We start from the raw sequence: 20,829 nt of genomic DNA, 5'->3' as shown, positions 1-20,829 counted from the left end.
ACTGGGAGGTGGCCTGAGGAATTTGGGATCACCAGGGCGCCAATGGTCTGATGTCTGGCAACATGTCAGCTCAGTTCCTAGAACCTACTGATGATAAGGTCTGTGATGACCATCTGTCGCTCAGGCCAACCCCAGCCCGCGTTCCTGTCTCTTCCGAAAACAGCATCTCCGTTTTCTTGGGGGCAACCTCCCTTGCCCCACTCCCAGTCGTCTTTGTTCAGTTGGCTCTGACTCCGCCCCCAGCTGCACGTGGGGGGCGTGGCCTCCAGCGGGCCCTTTTTTAGCCACTCCTGCGGCAGGAGAGGTCTTTTCCTCAAGTTCCTGCAAGGGACCGGATTGGCCCCTTTGGGTCATGTGCCCATCCAGGCACCGAGGCGGGCGCTTGGGGCACCGTGATTGGATGGACTTGGGTCACGTGCCGCCTCTGAAGGAGGGGGAGGGCTAGATGGCTCGCAGCTGCGCTGGCTCGGGGACGCGCTCCCCTCGGAAGCGATGGGGTGCGCAGGGGGGGCGACCTCTCTCCCTGCCTCAGCGCCCAGCCGCCAATGAGGAAGGCACCAGTGTCACCCCAACCCCACAGGGAAGGCGGGGACGCTCGGGGTGTCTTAGTTGCTTGTCCCAGGTCACAGCAGGAAGTGGTAGACTTTCTTCCTGGGGGAGAAGAGGGCTGTGAGGAGCGCGGCGTGTTGCCATCTGCTTCGTGAACCTCTGCCTGGGCCGCGTCGGAGGGTTTCTCTCCGGGAGAGGCGAGCGGCTCCGTGAGTGGGAGCAGGTCCTATAGGATAGACTGTGGCTAGAGGACTGATCTCGGGGTCATCTAACTGCGTGGGTGCGGTAGACGTGCAAAATAGAGGGCTTTGACTTTCTGAGCCTCGGCTTTCCTCGTCTGCGTAAAGGGAGCGGTAGCAGCGCACGCCAGCATTACTGGGAGGATTAAGCGAGTTAATGTTTGCAGAAGTCCTTTGGAAACGGTGGTGGCCCCGTGGGTTTGCTTTCCCCCTACTCCGGACCCCTTCCCCACTCCTCATTGTCAAGGGGGCGCCCAGAAGCGTCTGCTTTCTGCAGCGCTTATCTGACGAATCCGTCGGATGGCGTTGGGTTAAGAGTGGTCCCCTGGGACCCAGAATAGCTAACAGTGGCCACCCACGAAGTGTCCCAGCCACCGGGGACTTCCCATGCAGTCACCTCACCCTCACCTTACTCCCCAAGGTAGGTTCTATGATCATGCCTACTTTTTTTTTAATGTTTGTTTATTTTTTGAGAGAGAGCGCACTTGTGTGCATGTGAGTGGGGGAGGGGCAGAGAGAGAGAAAGACAGACAGACAGACACAGAACCTGAAGCAGGCTGAGCTGTCAGCACAGAGCCCGACGCGGGGCTCGAACCCACGAACCGCGAGATCCTGATCTGTGCTGAAGTCAGATGCTTAACTGACTGGGCCACCCAGGTGCCCCTATGAGTACGCCTACCCTATGGATAAGGACACGGAGGGGTCCCACCGTGCAGGAGGACGCTCAGCTACTAAGGGGCAGAGCTGGGGTTTGAACCTGGGTCTGTGGGATTCGGAAACCTGTGTTCTTTACTCTGCAGTAGTGTTTGTGCTGCTACAGTCGGGGATCCTGTCGCGGTGGGGAGTGCTTGGGGGAGAAGCTTGGGGCCAGCCCTGGGCAGGGGGCTTTCTCGATTCATTGGAGTGATTGAAATAGGCAGCTTCCTGCCTTGCGACTCATGGGCTTGTCCAGTGTCCTGCAGGGCACCTGGGGTGGGGGTAGGGGATGTGGGGTGAGATCAGGGGGTCCCTGGGGCTTTGTAGCGCGAGTGCACAGTGCTGATGATCAGCAGGTCGGTGAATGTTTATGAAACACCATCCGTTCACTCATCTTGTTTATTCATACGTGGCAGACGTTGGCTCTAGGGTCTGTGGGCGACACAAAGGGACTATAACGCATGGTCCTTACAGTGGCGGGCATCTGATGCTTTGTGAACCCCCGACCCCTCCTCTGACCACAGCACCAGGTGCCCTTGGAGGGCCCCCCTCACTCCTGTTCAGGTGGTTGGGCGGGGGAGGGCCACAGTTAGAGGTGTTCAGAGGTGGGTCGGCCCTGGGCCTTGGGTGGACACTTTCTTCCCTCTGGGCTTGTAGAGGTGGATGGATGCGACGGCCTGGAGATGCTGAGGGCTGTCCTGCCAGCTCGCGGGGAGACCCCGTCCACCAGCAGCGTGGAAGCAGCAGGGCCAGGAGATGGAGAATCCAGAGAGATTTCTTCACCTACAGGACCCAGCTGGACATGTCTCTGGACTTCTCAGGTATGGGAGGCCATGACACCTTTAAATAATCAACCCAGTTTGAGTAGGGTTTCTACCTTATGTGCGCTTGACCACAAGCATAAGGCATGCTTTATGTTTAGGAGATTTTTCTATACCACGGGGACCTGGGTTTTAGTTCTGGCTTTGTCTCTTAAGTCATAGCATGAGCCAGCTTCACCTTCCCTCTGGGCCTCAGTCTTCCCATCTGTAAAATGAATACTCTGGGCCCCCTGCCTCCTAACGTCCCTTCCGCTCTTCCCATCTGTGAATTTAGGATTAGTCAGTGAGATGAGACCAAATAAGGAGAAACTGAGAATCCTAGGGTGTCTTCTGCTGGGCTCAGAGTTCTGTCTGTTGAGGCGGAGAGGAGCGGGGCCGAGGACCGAGTGCACGGGGAGCAGGGGCGCGTTTGTGGGAGGCCAGAGCAGCCCATGCGGGTACGGCTGCCCCTTGCAGACACACAAAGCATCCGTAAGGATTACACCTGCCCACAAAGCTCCCTCTGCAGATGGCTGTGGGGCTGCGCACTGAGCTCGGGGAGGGAGATGTGAGAAAGCGGGGCAGCTGGCATCAGATCAGCTGCAGATACGGGGATGCGGCTGTGCAGTTTTTAACACAGACCTTGAATGCCCGTGACCTGCAGGAGTGGTGCCCGGGGTCCCACACTGAGGAGATGCAGAAACCTGAGTTCCAGCTGCTCTGTCTCTCAGGTTCCAGACATACCCGAGGTGGCCAGGCCAAACAGCCTGCAGAGACAGCTGGCGCTTTTTTTTTTTTTTTTGAGCTTTCATTGGTCCCCGTCCTCCTGGGGCTGAGTGAACCCGTGATGCTATTGATCGATCACATTTGTGAAGGAGACGAGCCTGTTTGTTCGGGGGTGTTAGGCTACCAGTCGCAAAAACCCTGTTTGCAGCAGCTACAAAGATTAGAATATTTGCTCCTCTAGTAAGAAATTTCGAGACCAAAGCATAAGGATACCTTGTGCTCTAAGAGAGTCACGGGGACCCCGACCTTCCCCCAGATGCCTTTTAGGGAGGGAGCAGCGTCGTGGCGAGGGGCTGTCTTTGCAAGACTGTGTCTTTTTTTTTTTTTTTTTAAGTTTATTTTGACAGAGAGAGAGAGAGAGAGAGAGAGAGAGGAAGAGAGTGGAGAGGGGCAGGGAGAGAAAGAGAGAGAATCCCAAGCAGGCTCCACACTGTCGGGACAGAACCTTGAGGTCAGGACCCAAGCTGAAAACAAGAGTTGGCCACCGGTTGGCCCCAGCCTGTGCCTTTTGATCTGAGAAGACACGCTTTTCTAGCAGCCTCTGAGAGACCTGCTCATCCGGTGGCCGGGAGGGAGCACATCCCAGACCCGAGTGCGGGAGGCCGAGGAGAAAGGCGCTGGTGGGAGGGTGGCGGTCCACCGTGGTGGGGCAGTGAGAACACGAGCCCTGATGGCCCTCCCGTCGGTTTCTGAGGGGCTGAGTCGAGGCGGCCTTGGACCCCCCCACCCCCCGTCTTCTCCTGATGCCACTGCTTACTTAGTCACCATGTGACCACGATGCACAAGAGAGAGATTTCAGCCTGTGGGGCAGAGACCAGGATCAAATCCCAGTGGGCACAAACCCATTTGCAGGTGCTTACTGCAAACCTAAATTTTTTTTTTTTGTCTTTAAAAAAAAAGTTTGTTTATTTTTGAGAGAGACAGAGACAGAGTATGAGCAGGGAAGGGGCAGAGAGAGAGAGGGAGTCATAGAATCTGAAGCAGCCTCCAGGCTCCCGGCTGTCAGCATGGAGCCCGACATGGGGCTCGAACCCATGAACTGCGAGATCATGACCTGAGCTGAATTCGGACACTCAACCGATTGAGCCACCCAGGCGCCCCGTATTTTTTTGTCTTTAAAAAAAAATTATGTTAAATGATGGAAATTGACACTTGAAGAGTTTTTTTTTTTCAGTTTATTTATTTTTGAGAGAGATAAAGCACAAGTGAGGGAGGGGCAGAGAGAGAGGAAGAGAATCCCAAGCGGGCTCTGTGCTCGAACTCACAATGGCGAGATCATGACCTGAGTTGAAACCAAGAGTCCGAGGCTTAACCAGCTGAGCCACCCAGGTGCCCCCAAACCTAAGTATTTCTGATCCGACTTTTGATACCTATGAGGCTTGTCTAACCAAAGCTTCTCTCTGACTGTGAGTCAGCAAGGATGTCGTATTCTGGTTTAGTCAGGCTAGACTCACTCTGCCGTGCCTGTGCTTCTAGAAACAAACTTCAGAACCTCAGTGGCTGAGCCCAGAGTTTACTGTTCACTCCCACAAGGTCGGCTGTGGATCTGGCGCCTCTCGGGGAAGCTCCCTGTGGAATGGCGACTCAGACCCCCGACTGCTCTGTCTTTTAGGTGCCTGTGGCTCCAGGGTCCCCATGGCAGGGAGGAGACCTGCAGGCCCACGCACTGTGTTTTAGGTGCTTGAGCCTGAAAGGGACACGTCCCCCTTCCGCTCACAGTCCGTTGGCCACATTTAGAAGGAATCACAAGCCCCCCCTCCCCATCTGTGGGGGGCTGGGAAAGGCCAGGAAGCCCTGGGTCAGCAGGGAGCAGTCAGTGTGTCTTTGCACCTGCCTTTCATGGCTTCCCTTTGTCCTCAGCGTCAAGTGTGCACCTGCCTGCCCAGGCTTTCCCCACTCCCCACTGTACCGTCCATGCTCTGTGGGGATGAGGGAATTTAGGCATCAGAGCAGGCGTCCCTCATGCCTACCGCCTGGCCTTTGCACATGCTGTCCCTCTGACCCTCCTTCTTCCCACCCGTCTCCTCGTGGCCAAGTCCTACTTATTCTCCATGCTTCATCTCGGGTTTTATTTTCTGTCCCCTCCAGGTGGGCTGGGGCACCTTCTGTGGCCCCCGTACCTCCCTGCGTGGATGTCACTGGTGCCTCATTGCCCAGCCATTTATTTTCCCGTCTTCTCGACTTTGTCCCTGCACCAGCCTGATCTGTGACTTGACCCTGATAACTCCTAGGTGCCCAGCACCCAGCACAGGTGTTCACTGGCCACCAGTTAATGAAAGAAAAGCAACGAATGAACTTTTATTTCGGTTGGCTTGGGCCCTCATCGTGGGAAGTGTGGAGTAAATTGAAGTCAGTTTTGTTAGAGATCCTTCTGGTAAAAACCGCAGCTTCCCGATGATCCGTGGCTGCCTCTGGGGACAGAGAGGGAAGCTGTCGTGGCCTCTCCCCAGGGACGTTTGCTCTGCAGCGAAAGAGGGGCAACCCTCCCTCCCTGAGGCATGTCTTGTACAGAACTTTAGTGTTGCAGTTTGTCACACTGCTTATTTTTAAAGTTTTATTTTTATTTTATTTTGAGAGAGGGAGCAAGAGCATGAGCCCAGGAGGGGCAGAGAGAAAGGGAGAGAGAGAATCCCAAGCAGGCTCCACACCATCAGCACGGAGTCCAACGTGGGGCTCGAACCCACGAACCGTGAGATTGTGACCTGAACCCAAATCAAGAGTCAGAAGCTTAACTGACTGAGCCCCCGGTGCCCCACAACACCACCTGTTCATTGATGGAAACCCTCGTTTCAAGGCTGGCTCTCAGATCCCGGCTCTGTCACCAAGGAGCCACACGGCCTTAGGAGAGCCACTTTGCTGCTTTGAACCTCCTTGATAAACTGAGGGTCATAGCCACAAGTTCGGTGGCAGAGGGCGTGTGGGGCAGTCGGCACTCAGCGGGCAGACCGTGTGTTCTCAAAACCAGCTACTGTTACTCTGGTTTGCTATTTATTAATATCAAACAGGATAAAGTATTAGATAAGTATTCAGGGTCTCAGAATCTTTTAAGGGTGTGAATGCAGTCGGTCCTGGCCTCTAGAGATGAGAGCCTGTTCTGTCCAGAGGCGATTTGGTGTGGGGCGCCTCTGTGCCTGTGTCCTCACATCTGCAGTAACCCCCCTGTATTTCACCAGCTGGTTCCCGGGATCTTGTTAAGTCTCCAGAAAAGCTCCTTTATTCACTCAACCACATCAGCAAGTTTGGCTGCCAGATCCATGACTGGCTGTGGGACTTGGGCTACTATCCTAACCTCTCTGTGCCTTAGCTTCTTCATCTGTAAAGGCGGGGGCTAACAATAGTGCTTACAATTTCTGAGATTGTCATGGAAATTGAATGAAGCACATAAAACATTTAGAAAGTATCTGGGGGATGCCTGGGTGGCTCAACTGGTTAAGTGTCTGACTTAGTTTTGGCTCAGGTCATGATCTCACCGTGTGTGGGTTCGAGCCCCGTGTCTGTGCTGGCACAGAGCCTACTTGGGATTCTCTGTCTCCCTCTGTCTCCCCTTCCCTGCTCACATGCTCTCTCTCTCTTTCAAAAATAATAAAATTTAAAAAAAGTGCCTGGAACATAGCGCTCAATAAATGTTGATTGATATTCTTACTACCAGACCTGGTCCGTGACAGGTGCTGGGGGGGGTTCTGCAGGGAACAAGACGCCGTCCCTCCCCTCATGAAGCGCAGGGGGCAGACTAGCGAACAGGCAATCAGAGCCCAGGGCGGAAAGTCCCGTATGCAGGAGGTTAGGAGGGGAGCTGGTGCAGGTGTGGGCTGGGAGCCAGACCGCGTGGCCGGGAATTGTGGCTGCCCCCTCGCTGAGAATGAAAAGGTGGTCCACACTTGGAGCTGTGCACCTCACCCTGATGTCCGGAGGTTTAGCCACCCCGGAGCGCTTAGAGCAGTGCGACATCGCCCGCGTGCTCAGAATGGGACGGTGTTCTTTTTACTCTGGAACCCGGGGTGGAAGTCAGGAAAGCTGAGACTGAAGGATGAGCTGGGGTGGGAGGCGGGTGACGGTGGCGAGTGAAAGAAGCTGGGTGTGGTTCCAGGGAGCGAGGGAGGGAGGGAGGGGTGAGCAGTGGGGCTGGAGGTAGCTGGGGCCATCCTCCTGTAGACGATGGCGCATCTGTTCATTTGGCCAGTGTTCACTGCCCTGCTCTGTGTCTCGGCCCTGGGGGCACAGCAGGGCATGGAACAGACTTGGCCAAGGAGTTGAGCCGTTAGCCTTGGCTAATGGGGGAGCCAGGGAAGGATATTATGCAGGAAAGGGGGGTAAGACAACGTGTCTTTAAAAAGATGCCAAGGCTGAGGGTTCAGGTCCCAGTGCCAGTACGAAAAGGGCCACTGTGACCCAGTCTGGATAGAATTGTCACGAGAAGGGCCAACACTGAGGCCTTCAGCCCTGTTTGTCCCGTGTGGGGCTGCCGTGTAAGATAAGGGATGCCCAGTTAAATTTGAACTTCAAATAAACAAGTTCTTTTTTTCAAATGTTTATTTTTGAGAGAGAGAGTGTGTGTGCACTCACATGTGAGAGAGAGAGGAGGGGGAGGGACAGAGAGAGGGAGACAGAGGATCCAGACAAAGCAGGCTGCATGCTGATGGCACAGAGCCTGATGCAGGGCTTGAACTCATGAACTGTGAGATCGTGACCTGAGCTGAAGTCAGACACTTAACCCACTGAGCCACCCAGGCGCCCCAGATAATTTCTTAAGTATAAGTATGTTCCAAATATTGCATCAAACATGCTTGTACTAAAACACCTGCTAACTCGGGCACCCCGACCTCCGTGGGGTCACGGCCTGGAGCCGACAGCCTCTGGGTGATGGAACACGTGCCTCAGTGCTCACCTGAGCTCGGCCCTCCGCCTGCTGCGGGCAGGGTCCCGTCTTCACAAGATGGGTTAAAGGTTCTGGAATGTTCTGTGGAAACACATAACAGCCTTTCCTGCACTGCCTCCTGCTAGCCTCCTAAATAAGATCTCACCAGCCCGCGGCTTCCCTCTGCGTTGGAGGGGGAAGCAAGACCAACGAGCTCCATGCAGTTTCCTCCGAGCCTCGCGATTGGCTTCTTTCCTCTTCCGGTCAGCTAGCCCTCCTCACCCCGCTTCTGCAGAACGCTGGTCCCCCCCCCCCCCCCACCCCAAACTTGGCCTTTCGCCCCTGCCTGCGAGGGTTAAGGAAGGCAGCTCCCTGAGTCAGCCCAGATCCCTTGGGCCTGGAAGTGTAGAGCGAGATGGGTGCCACACAGCCCTTTATGCTCAAGGAGCTCGAGGGCGCCAGCCATACGCGGGATTCTTCCCCTGTCTTTCAGGGGCAGCCTGTGCAAAGCACCCCCACGGGCAGGAAAGCAGAGATGCCATTGCTGAGTCCTTCGCTGGCGTGAAGAGGAGCAGTGGGCTGTGCAGACGAAAGGCCTTTGGGAGGCAAACATCCTGGGTTCTAGCCTCAGGTTTACCGCCTACCACGAGCGTGAGTTTGGGCAGAGGCTACTGCTCCTTCCTTAGCTCCAGGGTCCAACCCTGTGGGCTTTGGGGGAGGTGAACAGAGCTAACGTGTGTGAGACGCTCAGCCCCACAGTCCCTGGCGCCTGGCCGGGCACCACAGGTGACTGAGGCACAGGTGCCAAAGGTCTGGTCTCCTTGTCGCCGATGAGGCCACAGAGAGGTCCAGAGAGGCGAAGTCCCAGGGTGGCTTCCACTAACTGGCAGAGCCAGACCTTGACCCTGACCCGCCTTCCTGAAACTCAGCATCAGGTAACGAAATGGCAACCCAGAAGGGTTCTCCGACTTAAAGCTTCTTTAAAAAGCGGAGACTTACTTACAAGACTCATGCATATTCACCAAAGATAATTGAGAAGACGCAGTTTTGCCAAAAGAAGAAAATACAACTCACCACCCGGAGATAGCCACGCCTGACGTGCCACGGCGTGTATTTTAAGACGTTGGGGAGATTTTTAGGAACTTAAAACTGAGAACCCAGTACCGCTGAGGGTTGAAACAGGATTCTCAACCTCAGCACTGTTGACGTTCTGAGCTGGATGCTTCCTCGTGGGGGTGGGGGGCGGTGTGTGTCCTGCCCACTGGGGCGTTCAGCTGCTTCGCTGAGTCCAGAGAAGCGAAGATGTCTTTAGATGAGGCCAAGAGTCCCCTGGGAGCCCCGATAGGCCCCTTTGAGGATTGCTGGGTTTAGGGGTAGGGATTCTAGGTCAGCCACACCTGGATTTTGGTCCCATCTCAGGAGTCGACGCAGACAAGTTGGTCAAAGACTCTGAGCCCCGCTGTCCTGGTCTGTGAAATAGGCGCATTATCTGCCCTCCTGGCAGGATTGTCAGGCTTCACGGCGACGGCACCCGGGACACAGCGTTCGCTACAAGGGAGCGGCCGTCCGCATCAGCACCCTTGAGGTGGCTGGCTTCTCCCACGAGGCCCGACTTCACAAAACCCCAGACAAATCAACGATAAAATACTCACCTGCGTTAGGAAATCCCTTTACTCCTGGCGACAGGCGTTATGACTCAGAGTATGGCTCTAGGGCCAGCTGGCCTATTTCTGCTTCCTGTGTCTGTCCCCAAACGCTGGTGAACACTCTGGCAAGGGACTGAACGTTTCTGTGCCTCAGTTTCCTCCCCTGTACAGCAAAGGCAATGGTGGTTCCTATCTCACGGGGTCATGAGGAATCGATGAGTCCACCCAATAAGCCGCTGCATTAATAAGTATGATATTACACACGCCTGGTCCCGGCGACGTGATGGGGGAGGGAAGGGGCACGTTGGGAGAAAACACCAGTGGGGGAGCACCTCTAGGCCGAGCAAACGACTGCGTGTGGCTGTCTCCACCTCTGCTGCTCTCTGGACCCTCGGCATCATTGTCCCTGTGCCTGCAGGCTTGTGAATGACAAGCACCTATCCCTGAGGTCTGGGACACTGGAGTCCACGCCCCACGGAAATTTCACTTAAAAAAGAAGTCATTGTGTCTTGAGGGCTCCTATGTGGCTCCCCCCGCCTTTTTTTTTTAATAAAGGTTATTACTTTTTTAATCATGGTGAAACATCCATAACATGAACACACGTAGCCATTTTAGCCACCTTAAGGGTACGTTCGCGCTGTTAGGCAACCATCACCGCCGTTTGTCTCCAGAACCTTGTCATCATCTCAAACTGCCACTCTGTCCCCATGAAATAACCAATCCCCGCCTACCCCTCCCCCAGCCTCTGGGAGCCTCAATTCTGCTTTCGGCCTCTGTGAATTCGACCGCGGGCCTCGAATAAGTGGAATCCTGCACTGTTTGTCCACTGTTTCGCTTAGCGCGTCTTCAGGGCTCATCCGTGTGGAAGCCTGTGTCTCGGTTCCCTTCCTTTTTTAAGGCTGCCTAGTGCCCCACTGCACGTGTAGACCACACCCGGTTTATCCGCTCCTTGTCGATGGGCGCTTGGTCGTTTCCACCTTCTGTTGCTGTGAGTGCTGCTGTTGTGAACCTGGCTGTGCAAACACATGTTGGAGTCCCCGCTTTCCATTCTTCTGCGTCTCTATCCAGAAGTCGAGTTGCTGGATCCTATGCTAATTCTACGTTGACCGATTTGAGGGACAGCCGTACTGTCGGCCGCAGTAGCCCCGCCATATTACAATCCCACCAGCAAAGCTTGAGTCATCCAATTTCTCAACATCCTCACCAATCCTATGTTTTAAGCCTTGGATTTTTACACCCTGAGAATAGTGGGGTGTGTGTAAGGGAAGGGACTTTCTTCATATCATGCTTTTTTAAAAAAAGTTTATTTATTTATTTTGGGGTGGGTGGGTGGGGAGGGACAGAGAGAGGGAGAGAGAGAGAATCCCAGGCAGGATCCACGCTGTCAGCTCAGAGCCCGACATGGGGCTCGAACCTATGAACTGTGAGATCATGACCTGAGCCGCAACCAGGAATCAGGGGCTCAACCGGCTGAACCGCCCAGGTGCCCCCATAATGCTTTGTGTTTTAAAGAGCTTCAGACACTTCCGCTGAGCAGTTGCACATTACATGCTCACAACAGCACGGCAAAGTGGACACGGCCGAGGCCACCCATTTCCCTCATGAGTCCCTCCCTCTCGACTTAGTTTTGCATCTAGGGAGAAGCAGAAGAACCATCTCAGAGAGTCTAGAAGATTCCGAACTCTAACTCCAGTCTCTTGTGCTCTTTGGGCCTTTTTCCTTAGAGCTAACGGTTTGCCTTTCACGGGTTGTAACTGAACCCAAGTTCGTACAGCTAAGTCATTCACTGAGACACAGCATGTGCCACAAGGAAGGGTTCGTTGGGCGAAGGTTCATTCCAGAGGCAGCCAAACCAGGAGATGAGAGGGTGAGGCTCAAATCTGCCTCCCTGAAGGAGGAGGGAACAAGGTTCTATCATCAGAGGGGTTGAGATTACATGATTACGTATTAGTGAAAACAGCAGGGAAGTTTGTGACTGTTCATGAGGAAAGCTGGAGTATGCATATCGAGCAAACACACACGTCCCGTGCATACCGCGTTCACTTTGGGGTGGGGACTTAACATCCAGACGAGGTGAAATCCAACCCCTGATGTCAACAGGTTATCTCAGGACAGGGAGAAGGGTCTATGGGCATGCTGTCAGAGCTGGTGTTAACTGGATGGGGTCTTGGGCTTGTTATCTCCGGCGAGGAAGGCAGGGCCTTGTTTGTTCCCAGGCTGGAACCAAATCAGTTGACCTTGAGTCAGGTTTCTGCAGAGGTAGCTGCTGGATTAGTTAGTGGGGTCTGAAAAGACACAATAGCCAATTCGGGGTAACAGTTCTCTGAAAAACAAGCTTTAAACTTTTTTCTAATTTCAACCTCATTAACCCTATGGGGCATGGTTTCAATCCCCTTCGAGTTATGATCATTTCTCAGCCTTTTATTTTTTTATTAGCAAGAGAGAGAGAACATGAGCGGGGGAGAGGAGCAGAGGAGGAGGAGGACGAGGAGAGAGAGAGAGAGGGAATGAATCTTAAGCAGCCTCCTTGATCAGCATGAAACCTTATGTGGGGCTCAATCCCATGACCATGGGCTCATGACCTGAGCCAAAATCAAGAGTTGGATTCTCAACCGACTGAGCCACCCAGGCACCCCCATTTCTCAGTATTAAAGGAATTATGATGATAAGCCCTGTGGTGACATCCTTATCTCCTCAGGTGAGGTAGGTTTTGAGTAAAGAGTGGTTTTATAAATCTTAGCTGTAGGCAAAATTCATTCAGTGATTGACATGCCTATGTGTAAGGCTAAGCAGAAGCTTCTAGCCTATAGGTCACAGCAGCAAGGGAGATAGAAGCAACATAGAGCCAGACATGCTGAGTTTTTCCCTGTTACAGGGTCCCTATTCACAACGCCTTGCCTTGATCTTGGGAGACTTTCTACCCGCTTATAGGCACAGAGGCAGCAGGAGGCCATGAAACTTCCTAAGCCAGCTCACCCCTACTGCTCAGGGGCTGTGGACACACCACACGGGTCTTCAGCATGGCCTGGATCACACAACCTCTGCTTGTCTGCAGGATCAGAAAGTGAAGGGAGAGAGGACGCCCTTCATGGAGTTCCCCCCGCCCTCTTCTTGACACGCCCTGGCTTTCGCAGCTGGGAGGCAGATGTTAGAGAAGGCTAACCCTCTATCGCTTCTTTGGTGGACAGGCTCGCACACACAGCCCTCACTCATCTGGCTAGTCTTTCACATCTTTCATGAGATCATTCCGGCAGGATAGTTTGGGACATATACCGTTTTTGGTGATCTGCATTTTTTCCTGTAGGTTTGAATTATTACCATTTGGTGTCATTTCCTTTCAACATGAAAAACTCCCTTTAGCAGTTCAGGTTTTTTTATTTATTTATTTTTTTTTTATGTTTATTTATTTGAGAGAGAAAGAGGGGGGAGGGGAAAAGAGAGAGAATCCCAAGTAGGGTCCATGCTGTCCGTGCAGAGCCTGATGCAGGGCTCGATCCCACCAACCATGAGATCATGACCTGAGCTGAAATCAAGAGTCAGAAGCTTAACAGACTGAGCCACCCAGGCGCCCCTAGCAGTTCTTATCGTACAAGTTTATTGGGGATGAGTTTTCTCAACCTTTGTCTATTTGAAATGTCTTTATTTTGCCTTCCTTTTTGAAGGATAATTTTTTTGATAAAGAATTGTGGGTTGATGGGTCTTTTTTCTTCCAACATTGTAAAGATGTACGTTCCATCCTCTTATGACACTCATTGTTTCTCATGAGAAGTCAGCCGTCATCCATATGATTATCTCTCTATATAATATGTTTTTTTCCCCCCTCTGGCTGCTTCCAAGATTTTCTCTTTATATTGGAATTTCAGGAATACGATTGTAATATATCTATGTGTAGTTTTCATTGTATTTATCTTGTCTGGGGTATGCCGAGCTTCTTGGACTTGTATGTTAATGTCTTTTAGCAAATTTGGGAAGTCTTGGGCTTTTTTCTTCCACTATTTTTTCCCCACCTATATTCCCTCTTCTCTTCTTCTAGGCTTCAAATTTCATGTCTATTAGGCCACGTGCTATGGTCGCACAGGTCTTTGAGGTTCTGTTCACTTTTTGTCAATCTTTTGTCTCTCTCTTCTTCAGAGTGGATCATTCCTATTGACTGAGATTTCAATTCAGTGGCTCTTTTGCCTTTAATCTGATGTTATATTCATCTAGTGAAATTTTCATTTTAGGTATTATTTTATTTTCAGCTTTACAATCTATATTTGATATTGTTTTGTTTTGCTTTGGTTTCTATATCTCTACTGAGATTTGTCATCTATTCATTCCTTATGTACATATTTTCTTTAAATCCTTAAACACATTTATAATAGCTGCCTTAAACTTCTTGTGTGAAATTCTTTCAACACCCAGGATCATTGTCTGTTGGCTTCATTTTTTCTTGATGATAGATCACATTTTTCTGCCTCCTTGCCTGTCTGGTGACTTATGATTAACTGTTGGACATCGTGTATGATATGTTATAAAGATTTTGGATTCTGTTGTGTTCCACTGAAGAGTGATTTTTGTGGTAGCAGGCAGTTAATTTGGATGGACTGATACCCCAAACCATACGTCCCTCATGGTCAACAGGAGCTGAAAATTCTGCTTAGTTCTTTCTATTTCTACCTGATTTTTTTTTTTTTTTTTTTTTTTTTGCTGTAGTTCCTATGTTCCCCTCCCTCTGAACATATAGTTTATATTCAGCCAATTATTTGGGTGCATTTTATATGCAGATGTTGGGGCTCATTCTAGCTATAGCTCTTTCCCTTCCAGGATTCACTCCCTAAATTTTTGGCTGCTTTTCCAGCCCTGAACTCTGACTTTTGATACTTAAAGCCAGTAAGCTTGCAGCTTGTTGGCACTCTGAGCTACCTGAAGTTTGGTGAGTGCCCTCAGGCAAAAAGTCACAAATGTGCAAATCCCTCACATCCAATTCCCCGCCTTCGAAGGGTAAGGTCTCTTCGACTTTCCACCAATTTCTGGTTGCTCTCCAGAACTTTCAAGTAGTTGTTTTTAAAGATATGTTGTCCAGATGTTATAATTCTGTGTAGGAGAGCTAGTCCAACCAAGCTACGCTCCCCTTCCTATGACACTGAATAACAATAACAGTGGTCACAACTTGGAGTTTGACGCCCACATGAATAGGTGGACTGTTTCACAAAAATCTGCTTTGGAGGCTGGATTCTTATGTGGCAAGAACCGGTCGGAGTTAAGTGTGACCACCCCTCCCCCCCCAGATCCCCTTGAAAAGAGCCTGGGTTTTCTAGTTTGCTGCTGTTCCCACCCCTCGCTCTTATCTCCCCCAGACTAAAGCCAATGGTCAATTTCTTCTTATCATCTTCAGTGTGGTTTTGTGGGCTTTTATTTCCAGTCAGAGTGTTTCAGCTTTTCCTCGTAACCCTTCCCGAGCCTGGGCCCAGAGTCATTCTGTAGCCCATTTGCCTATCCTTTCTTTCCGCCGTGACTCTGTGCTCACAGCTGCTTTTTCTCCAGTGTTCCATGCTGCTGAACATTCCTCCGCCACTTCTCCCCTCCTTCCTTCCCCTCCCTCACCCCCTCCAACCCTTCCTTGCTCCAACATTTCCCGAGCATTTATTATGTGCTCGGCACTGTTTTCGGAGCTGGGAACATAGCAAATCATAAAGAGATCTTTGCCTTCGTGGAGCTGATGTGCGAAGGAAGGATGTGACAGTAAACAATTTGTAACATGGTGATAAGTGCTATAGAGAAAGATAAAGCTGAGTAGGGGGATTGACGGAGATGGGGGTGTGCAAATGTCTTAGGCTCTCAGCCTCCCGTTTATCCTGTGCCTGTTCGTGTTTTTCACACTTCAGGCCACAGAAGATGCTTCGTATTGGGTCAGTGCTAGCTTTCAGCTTCTTGGCTATGTGGCTTTGAGAAAGTCACATCCCCACTTCTGTGCCTCAGACATTCTTTTTAATCTGTAACATAGAGGTAAGAACAGTACCTACTTCTCAGAGTTTTTGTGAGTGCTTAACATAGTACCTGGCATATAGTAAATACTCCATCAATATCAGCCATTTTCACTAGACTAAAGATTTACATCAATTAGCACAATGTCTGACACCTCATAGGCAACAAGTAAATAGTGGTACTTACCATTATTTCTCCAATTCTGGATACTGACATCTGGTTAATTGTTTTTCCTTCTGCCGGGCCAGCAGTATCTTGTCTCCCTTGTTGGAGCCAACGGAGAATGGAGAAAAGCAATACCCCAGAAATTGGGTATTCGCAGCGCCATTGGAAGCCACTTGGGGAGAATCCAGTGGGGAGTTCAGGCTGGAGGCAGCTGCTCTTGGGAAGGATTCCACCTCCAGTTGTTACTGATGTGTAAAATCCCAATTTGAGAAGTGACAAAATATCGTGGCAGGACTCCAGGGGCTGGGCCAGTGCTAGAGACCTGATGCCGTTAGGTCAACATTGGAGATGCTTCCGGAAACGACAATTCTCTTCTTTCTCTGGCCAACAACACCTTCTGTGCTCGCCCAGTGTATTCCTGCCAAACCTCCTCCTCCTCTCCCCACCATCTCTGGGTGGGTATTATTTAGCTTGGGCTCATTTTCCCTCCACTCCCTAATGAAGTTTTGATTCGCCTCTATTACAGTCATTTGCCATTTCCCAAATGCTCGAAGAACTCAGGGAAGAAGGTGTCAGAATTTTGCCAGCCCAGCTGGCTTTGATCTGATATCTGTCAGTGCCTGGCACGCTTGGTGGGGCTGCTTTGATTTTCTTTTTTTAAATTTCTGCTGAGGAGCTGGCTTACAGGAAACATTATTAAGAGGAGCTGTCAGGAGGAATGGATCTGTGGCACCAGATTGCTTGTAGGTGGCAGGTACGAGGACTCTGGTCCAGGCTCCCCCGAAGTATAGAAGCGTTTACAAAGTACCACCTGTGGGCCATGACTCAGCCATCTCTCCTGTTGCCATAGCCCCCCAGCCAGGTGTTCGGTTTCCAAGAAAACAAGGCCTTGATCTGTGAATTGGGGACAGTGAAACCTTGGCGTTTCCCTTCCTTGCTGTGACCTTATATTACTTATAGAAAGGTTTGGCTATGAATAACACGGACCTAAATAAGAGTGGGTTAAACCAGGCAAAGGTTTATTTCCCTTTCATGTAGCAGTCCAGAGGGAGGCTGTTCAGTTCTGCTCCAAAACGTCCTCGGAGACTGTGAGTCCCTGTAGCTTGTTGCTTCATTGTGCTTGGTGTCCATTTTCCAAGATCACCTCATTGCTCAAGAGGGCTGTTGAAGCTCCTGCCATCATGGCTACGTTCCAGCCAACAGAAAGGAGAAAGAGCAAGAGTCTTGAAGGACTTCTCCCGGTAGTTGCACACATTTCTTCCATTCCCATGCCACCTGGCCACCACGTAGTCACACGGCTATGCCTGGCTGCAAGAGAGGCTGGGAGGTGTAGTCTCCATCCCTATCAGCCATGTTCTCAGCTGTAAGAAAGAAAGGAAAATGATCACTTGGAGAAAACCAGCGGGCTGTTTGGGAAAGAGCGACTCTGCCACGGAGCACGTTGCTGAATGCATCCGACGACCTGTGTTTGCATTTCAACCTGCCACTTGCCCCGTCCCCAGTTTCCTCACCTGTAAAGTGAGGATGGTAATTACCTCACGGTTTGTGAAGATAAAGTGATATGTGGTGTTGGAAGATGCTTTCCAAAGCTCTCAAAACATCTGCGAACGCTGGGATCTGCTGTGCAAGTTCATTTCTGGTGCTGATAATATGTGGAGGCCTTTGTATGAAAAAATATTCACCTGTCTGCAGGTCCGCACTTGCCTGGGTCTGGCAGGCTGGACTTGGTAGCTTCTGTGTGGCTGGTTGGCCAGAGAAATCATTTGTCAGGTGCCCGGGACCTGTTAGTGCCTGCTGTGGTGTCAGGAAGTCCGGATGGGGCATGACGAGAAGTTCTAGAATGTGATACAGTTGGTGCATAAGTTGATTTTTAGATAGAACCCTTAAAACTTTTGTTAAGAACAATATGCTTATTTTAATACGTCATTAGGAAAAAAAAAAAGAACTTGACCATCAAAGCTGGTACTTTCAAATAGACATTATGGCTAGGACAAGCCTGAGTTTTTATAAAGTGAGTTTAAAGAAAAATCAAGTAAATAATAATTTAAGCGGTACTTGTCTTTGGCAGAAACTCAGTTGAGAATTGCGTCTCTGGCCAACACCTAGATTTCATTCTGGCAAGATCCTGAGCAGAGGACCTGGGAATCCTTTTCTGGACTCCTGGCATGCAGATGGAGACTGTGACATAACGTTTGTGTTGTTTTAAGCTGCTAAGTTGTGATGATTTGTTATGCAGCTGGAGAAAACAAACACACGTGGTTAGAGACGAAGACATCAGAAGTGCCATCAACCCAGACAAGTTTCTTAAACTGTTTCCTCATTTGGACCCTGGTGACAGGAATACGTGCTTGTAGAGTTCCTGGAGGAACAATGAGGAAACACATGTGAGTTCCTACCTAACCTGAGGGAAATATTGAGGTTAATAACTGTCAATTAGAACTCTGGGCTATAGGATCAATTCCCCTAAGGGTCACATTTGCCCAGTTCCGTGACCCCAGAGACGGGCGAACATTGGCAGATCTCAATAAAGCTTTAGACCACACAATCTGGCAGAACTTTCTTTATGCCCTAGTCATTTAGTTTCTTGAGCCTTGATTCTCTCCAACCATGAGCAAAAGGGTCTGAACTTTGAACTTGGACCTAAGTCTGATGAGACAGCTGAGCATGTAAAATTCTGGGCACCCCACTATCTTTACCAGGGAAGAATCAGAGGCAGATGCTCTGGGGTGTAGGGTCAGAAGCCAGGACACTTAGGGGACAAGGCCGTGTTGAGCTTCCTGATGAACCTTTCTGTTGGGGTCTGGGGGTGAAATGCTCTGCCCAGAAGTCGAGTGGGACAGCAACTCACAGGATCCCAGATCAAAAGCCTTTTCAAAATGCACCAGAAATGAATTCTTAACAAGGAGAGGGTGCCAGTGAGAATAGTCTTCATCCTATTTGAATTTTCCCAAATGGGAAGATTTCACTGATATTCTAAGGCAATTTTACTGGAGATAAGAAATCGCCTGGGCCACAGTTTTTAAAAACATTCCCAGATCTTCCAGCCCGCACCCAGAGAGTTGGATTCAGAAGTCTCAAGTGGTCTCTAGCCGAATGCATTTTTATCAAGCCCCCCAGGGCATTATAGTGCATGCAGGTATTTGGGGAATGCAGGTGCCCTGACAGTTTTCTGGGAAAGTAAATCCTGATTTGCAACGTTTGCAAAGTTCTTAGATGTAAATGCTCTTATGGTGGCTGACAGCGTTGACCATGGAGAAGAAATACACTAGCATATCATGACGTAGTATTTCCACCGGACAGGTACGACAGGCATCAAGACCTCAAGAGCACAGAAGTACAGAAGTTAGGGCCGCCTGGGTGGCTCAGTCAGTTAAGCGTCTGAGAATCTGCTTCGGATTCTGTGTGTCCCTCTGTCCCTCCCCCGCTCGCACTCTGTCTCTCTCCGAAAAATAAATACACATTAAAAACAATTTTTTTGAAGTACAATAGTTAAATGTAGTAAAATAATTATCAAGTGATGTGTTTTGAGTATTACCTTTTTCAAATTTAATTTTGAGTTTATATAATATAATGGTTAATAGTAGATCTGTTTACCAACTGGCTCACAAAATTCCTGAAAACTTAACGATAGGGCTTTGCAAGCCAGGGCAGGGCAACTCCAATCAACAACTGAGCTGGGGGATGCTGATTTGATTTTAGGCCCATTATGTGATTCCTGGGGGTAGAGTCTGGGCAGTTTAGCTCTAAAAGCTCCCCATGTGATTCTGATGTTGGTACAGGGCTGAGAACCACTGACTTAAACCCTCGGTACCCTGTGGTCTGTGGACATCGACACAGTATCAGCATCACCTGGGGGCTTATAAGAAATGCAGGCTCTCAGGCCCTACCTTCTGAACCAGAACCTGTATTTCTTTCTTTTTTAACATTTATTTATTTTTGAGAGACAGTGCGAGACAGAGCATGAGTGGGGGAGAAGCAGAGAGAGAGAGAGAGGGACAGAATCCATTGCAGGCTCCAGGCTCCAAGCTGTCAGCCCAGAGCCTGATGTGGGGCTCGAACCCACAGACCGTGAGATCATGACCTGAGCCGAAGTCAGACCCTTAAGTGACTGAGCCCCCCAGGCACCCCGAACCTGCATTTCAATAAAATCTCAGCTAATTCTTACCCACAGTAAAGGTAAAGAATTCGGGGTTCCCCAAAACGCACCAGCTTGTGACAGTCACACGGATGTGCTTTAAAATGAAGATCCCTGGGCTCATCGCCAGAGGCCCCCACTCGGTAGATCTGGGGCTCCAGGGATCCCTACTGGGGAGATCCCCACGCACTTCGGGCTCAGGGATCGTGCTGCAGAGAATTTAATTCAGATATAGTCCTACAGGGTAGAAGGGAAATCCTAGCAAGAGAGAAAGATGGAGATTCTTCCATCTGTATCTGGTAAATGTCACTCGGTAAAGAACGAGAACAAAAGGACACCGTGGAGAGCATGTCATGATTGAGGAGGCCAGGAGGACACGCGGCTAACGAGGTCACACGCCTGGCTCACGAGGATACTCGATCAGCGTCATTCTTCGCTTAGAACTGCGCATGTGGGGGGTGGGGGTCGACTTTGGAGTTAGAGGGCAGGCCCCTCACCCAGGAGCAGTTTCCTGGCTTCCTTGTGCCTCAGTCTGGTCTTCTGTGAAATGGGGATGACTGTTCCTCCCTTCACAGGGTGACTCTGAGGAACAAAATAACGCATTCAGAGGGCGAGGCAGCCCCATAGTCCCCGCCGGTGACAGCTGCGACCGACAGGAAATCTCGTGCATGTGCGTGCACACATCAGGGCACACGTGGGTGGTCCTCGCCATGGGTGTGCAAGAAGACACGGCTAGGAGGGTAGCAAGAGGCCCGTGCTGGCTGACCGAGCTTCATGACGAGTTCAAGGGCAACTGGAACGGCCAGGGGTAGTGGAAGGAGTCTAGTTAATGAGAAAGGCCAGGAGCTAAATAGCACAGCTGTGGGGCATGAGATCGGAGAGGCCGAAGCCTTAGCTTGCAAAGACGGAAAGGTACAGGAGCCCATGACCATGCGGTGCTGGGTGGAGGGACGGAGGTCGCAGGGACCACTGATCCACTGGGTCTGGACGG

At 50.8% G+C, this 20,829-nt stretch overlaps 1 protein-coding gene across 1 annotated transcript in view; it reads left to right on the top strand.

Annotated features, from left to right (window-relative positions):
- Positions 1-462: 462 nt before the first annotated feature.
- The window catches only part of LOC122214822, an 87,783-nt gene continuing 67,416 nt past the window's right edge, over positions 463-20,829 (top strand). Inside the window, exons 1-2 of the mRNA XM_042930065.1 lie at positions 463-1,209; positions 2,142-2,305. Of these exons, the coding sequence (XP_042785999.1) occupies positions 1,176-1,209; positions 2,142-2,305 (198 nt within the window). The 5' untranslated portion in view covers positions 463-1,175. The remainder of the gene's footprint in view (positions 1,210-2,141; positions 2,306-20,829) is intronic.

Source organism: Panthera leo, chromosome A3 (assembly GCF_018350215.1).
Source record: "Panthera leo isolate Ple1 chromosome A3, P.leo_Ple1_pat1.1, whole genome shotgun sequence".
Taxonomy (NCBI): domain Eukaryota; kingdom Metazoa; phylum Chordata; class Mammalia; order Carnivora; family Felidae; genus Panthera; species Panthera leo.
This window is presented reverse-complemented; position numbering and strand designations above follow the sequence as displayed.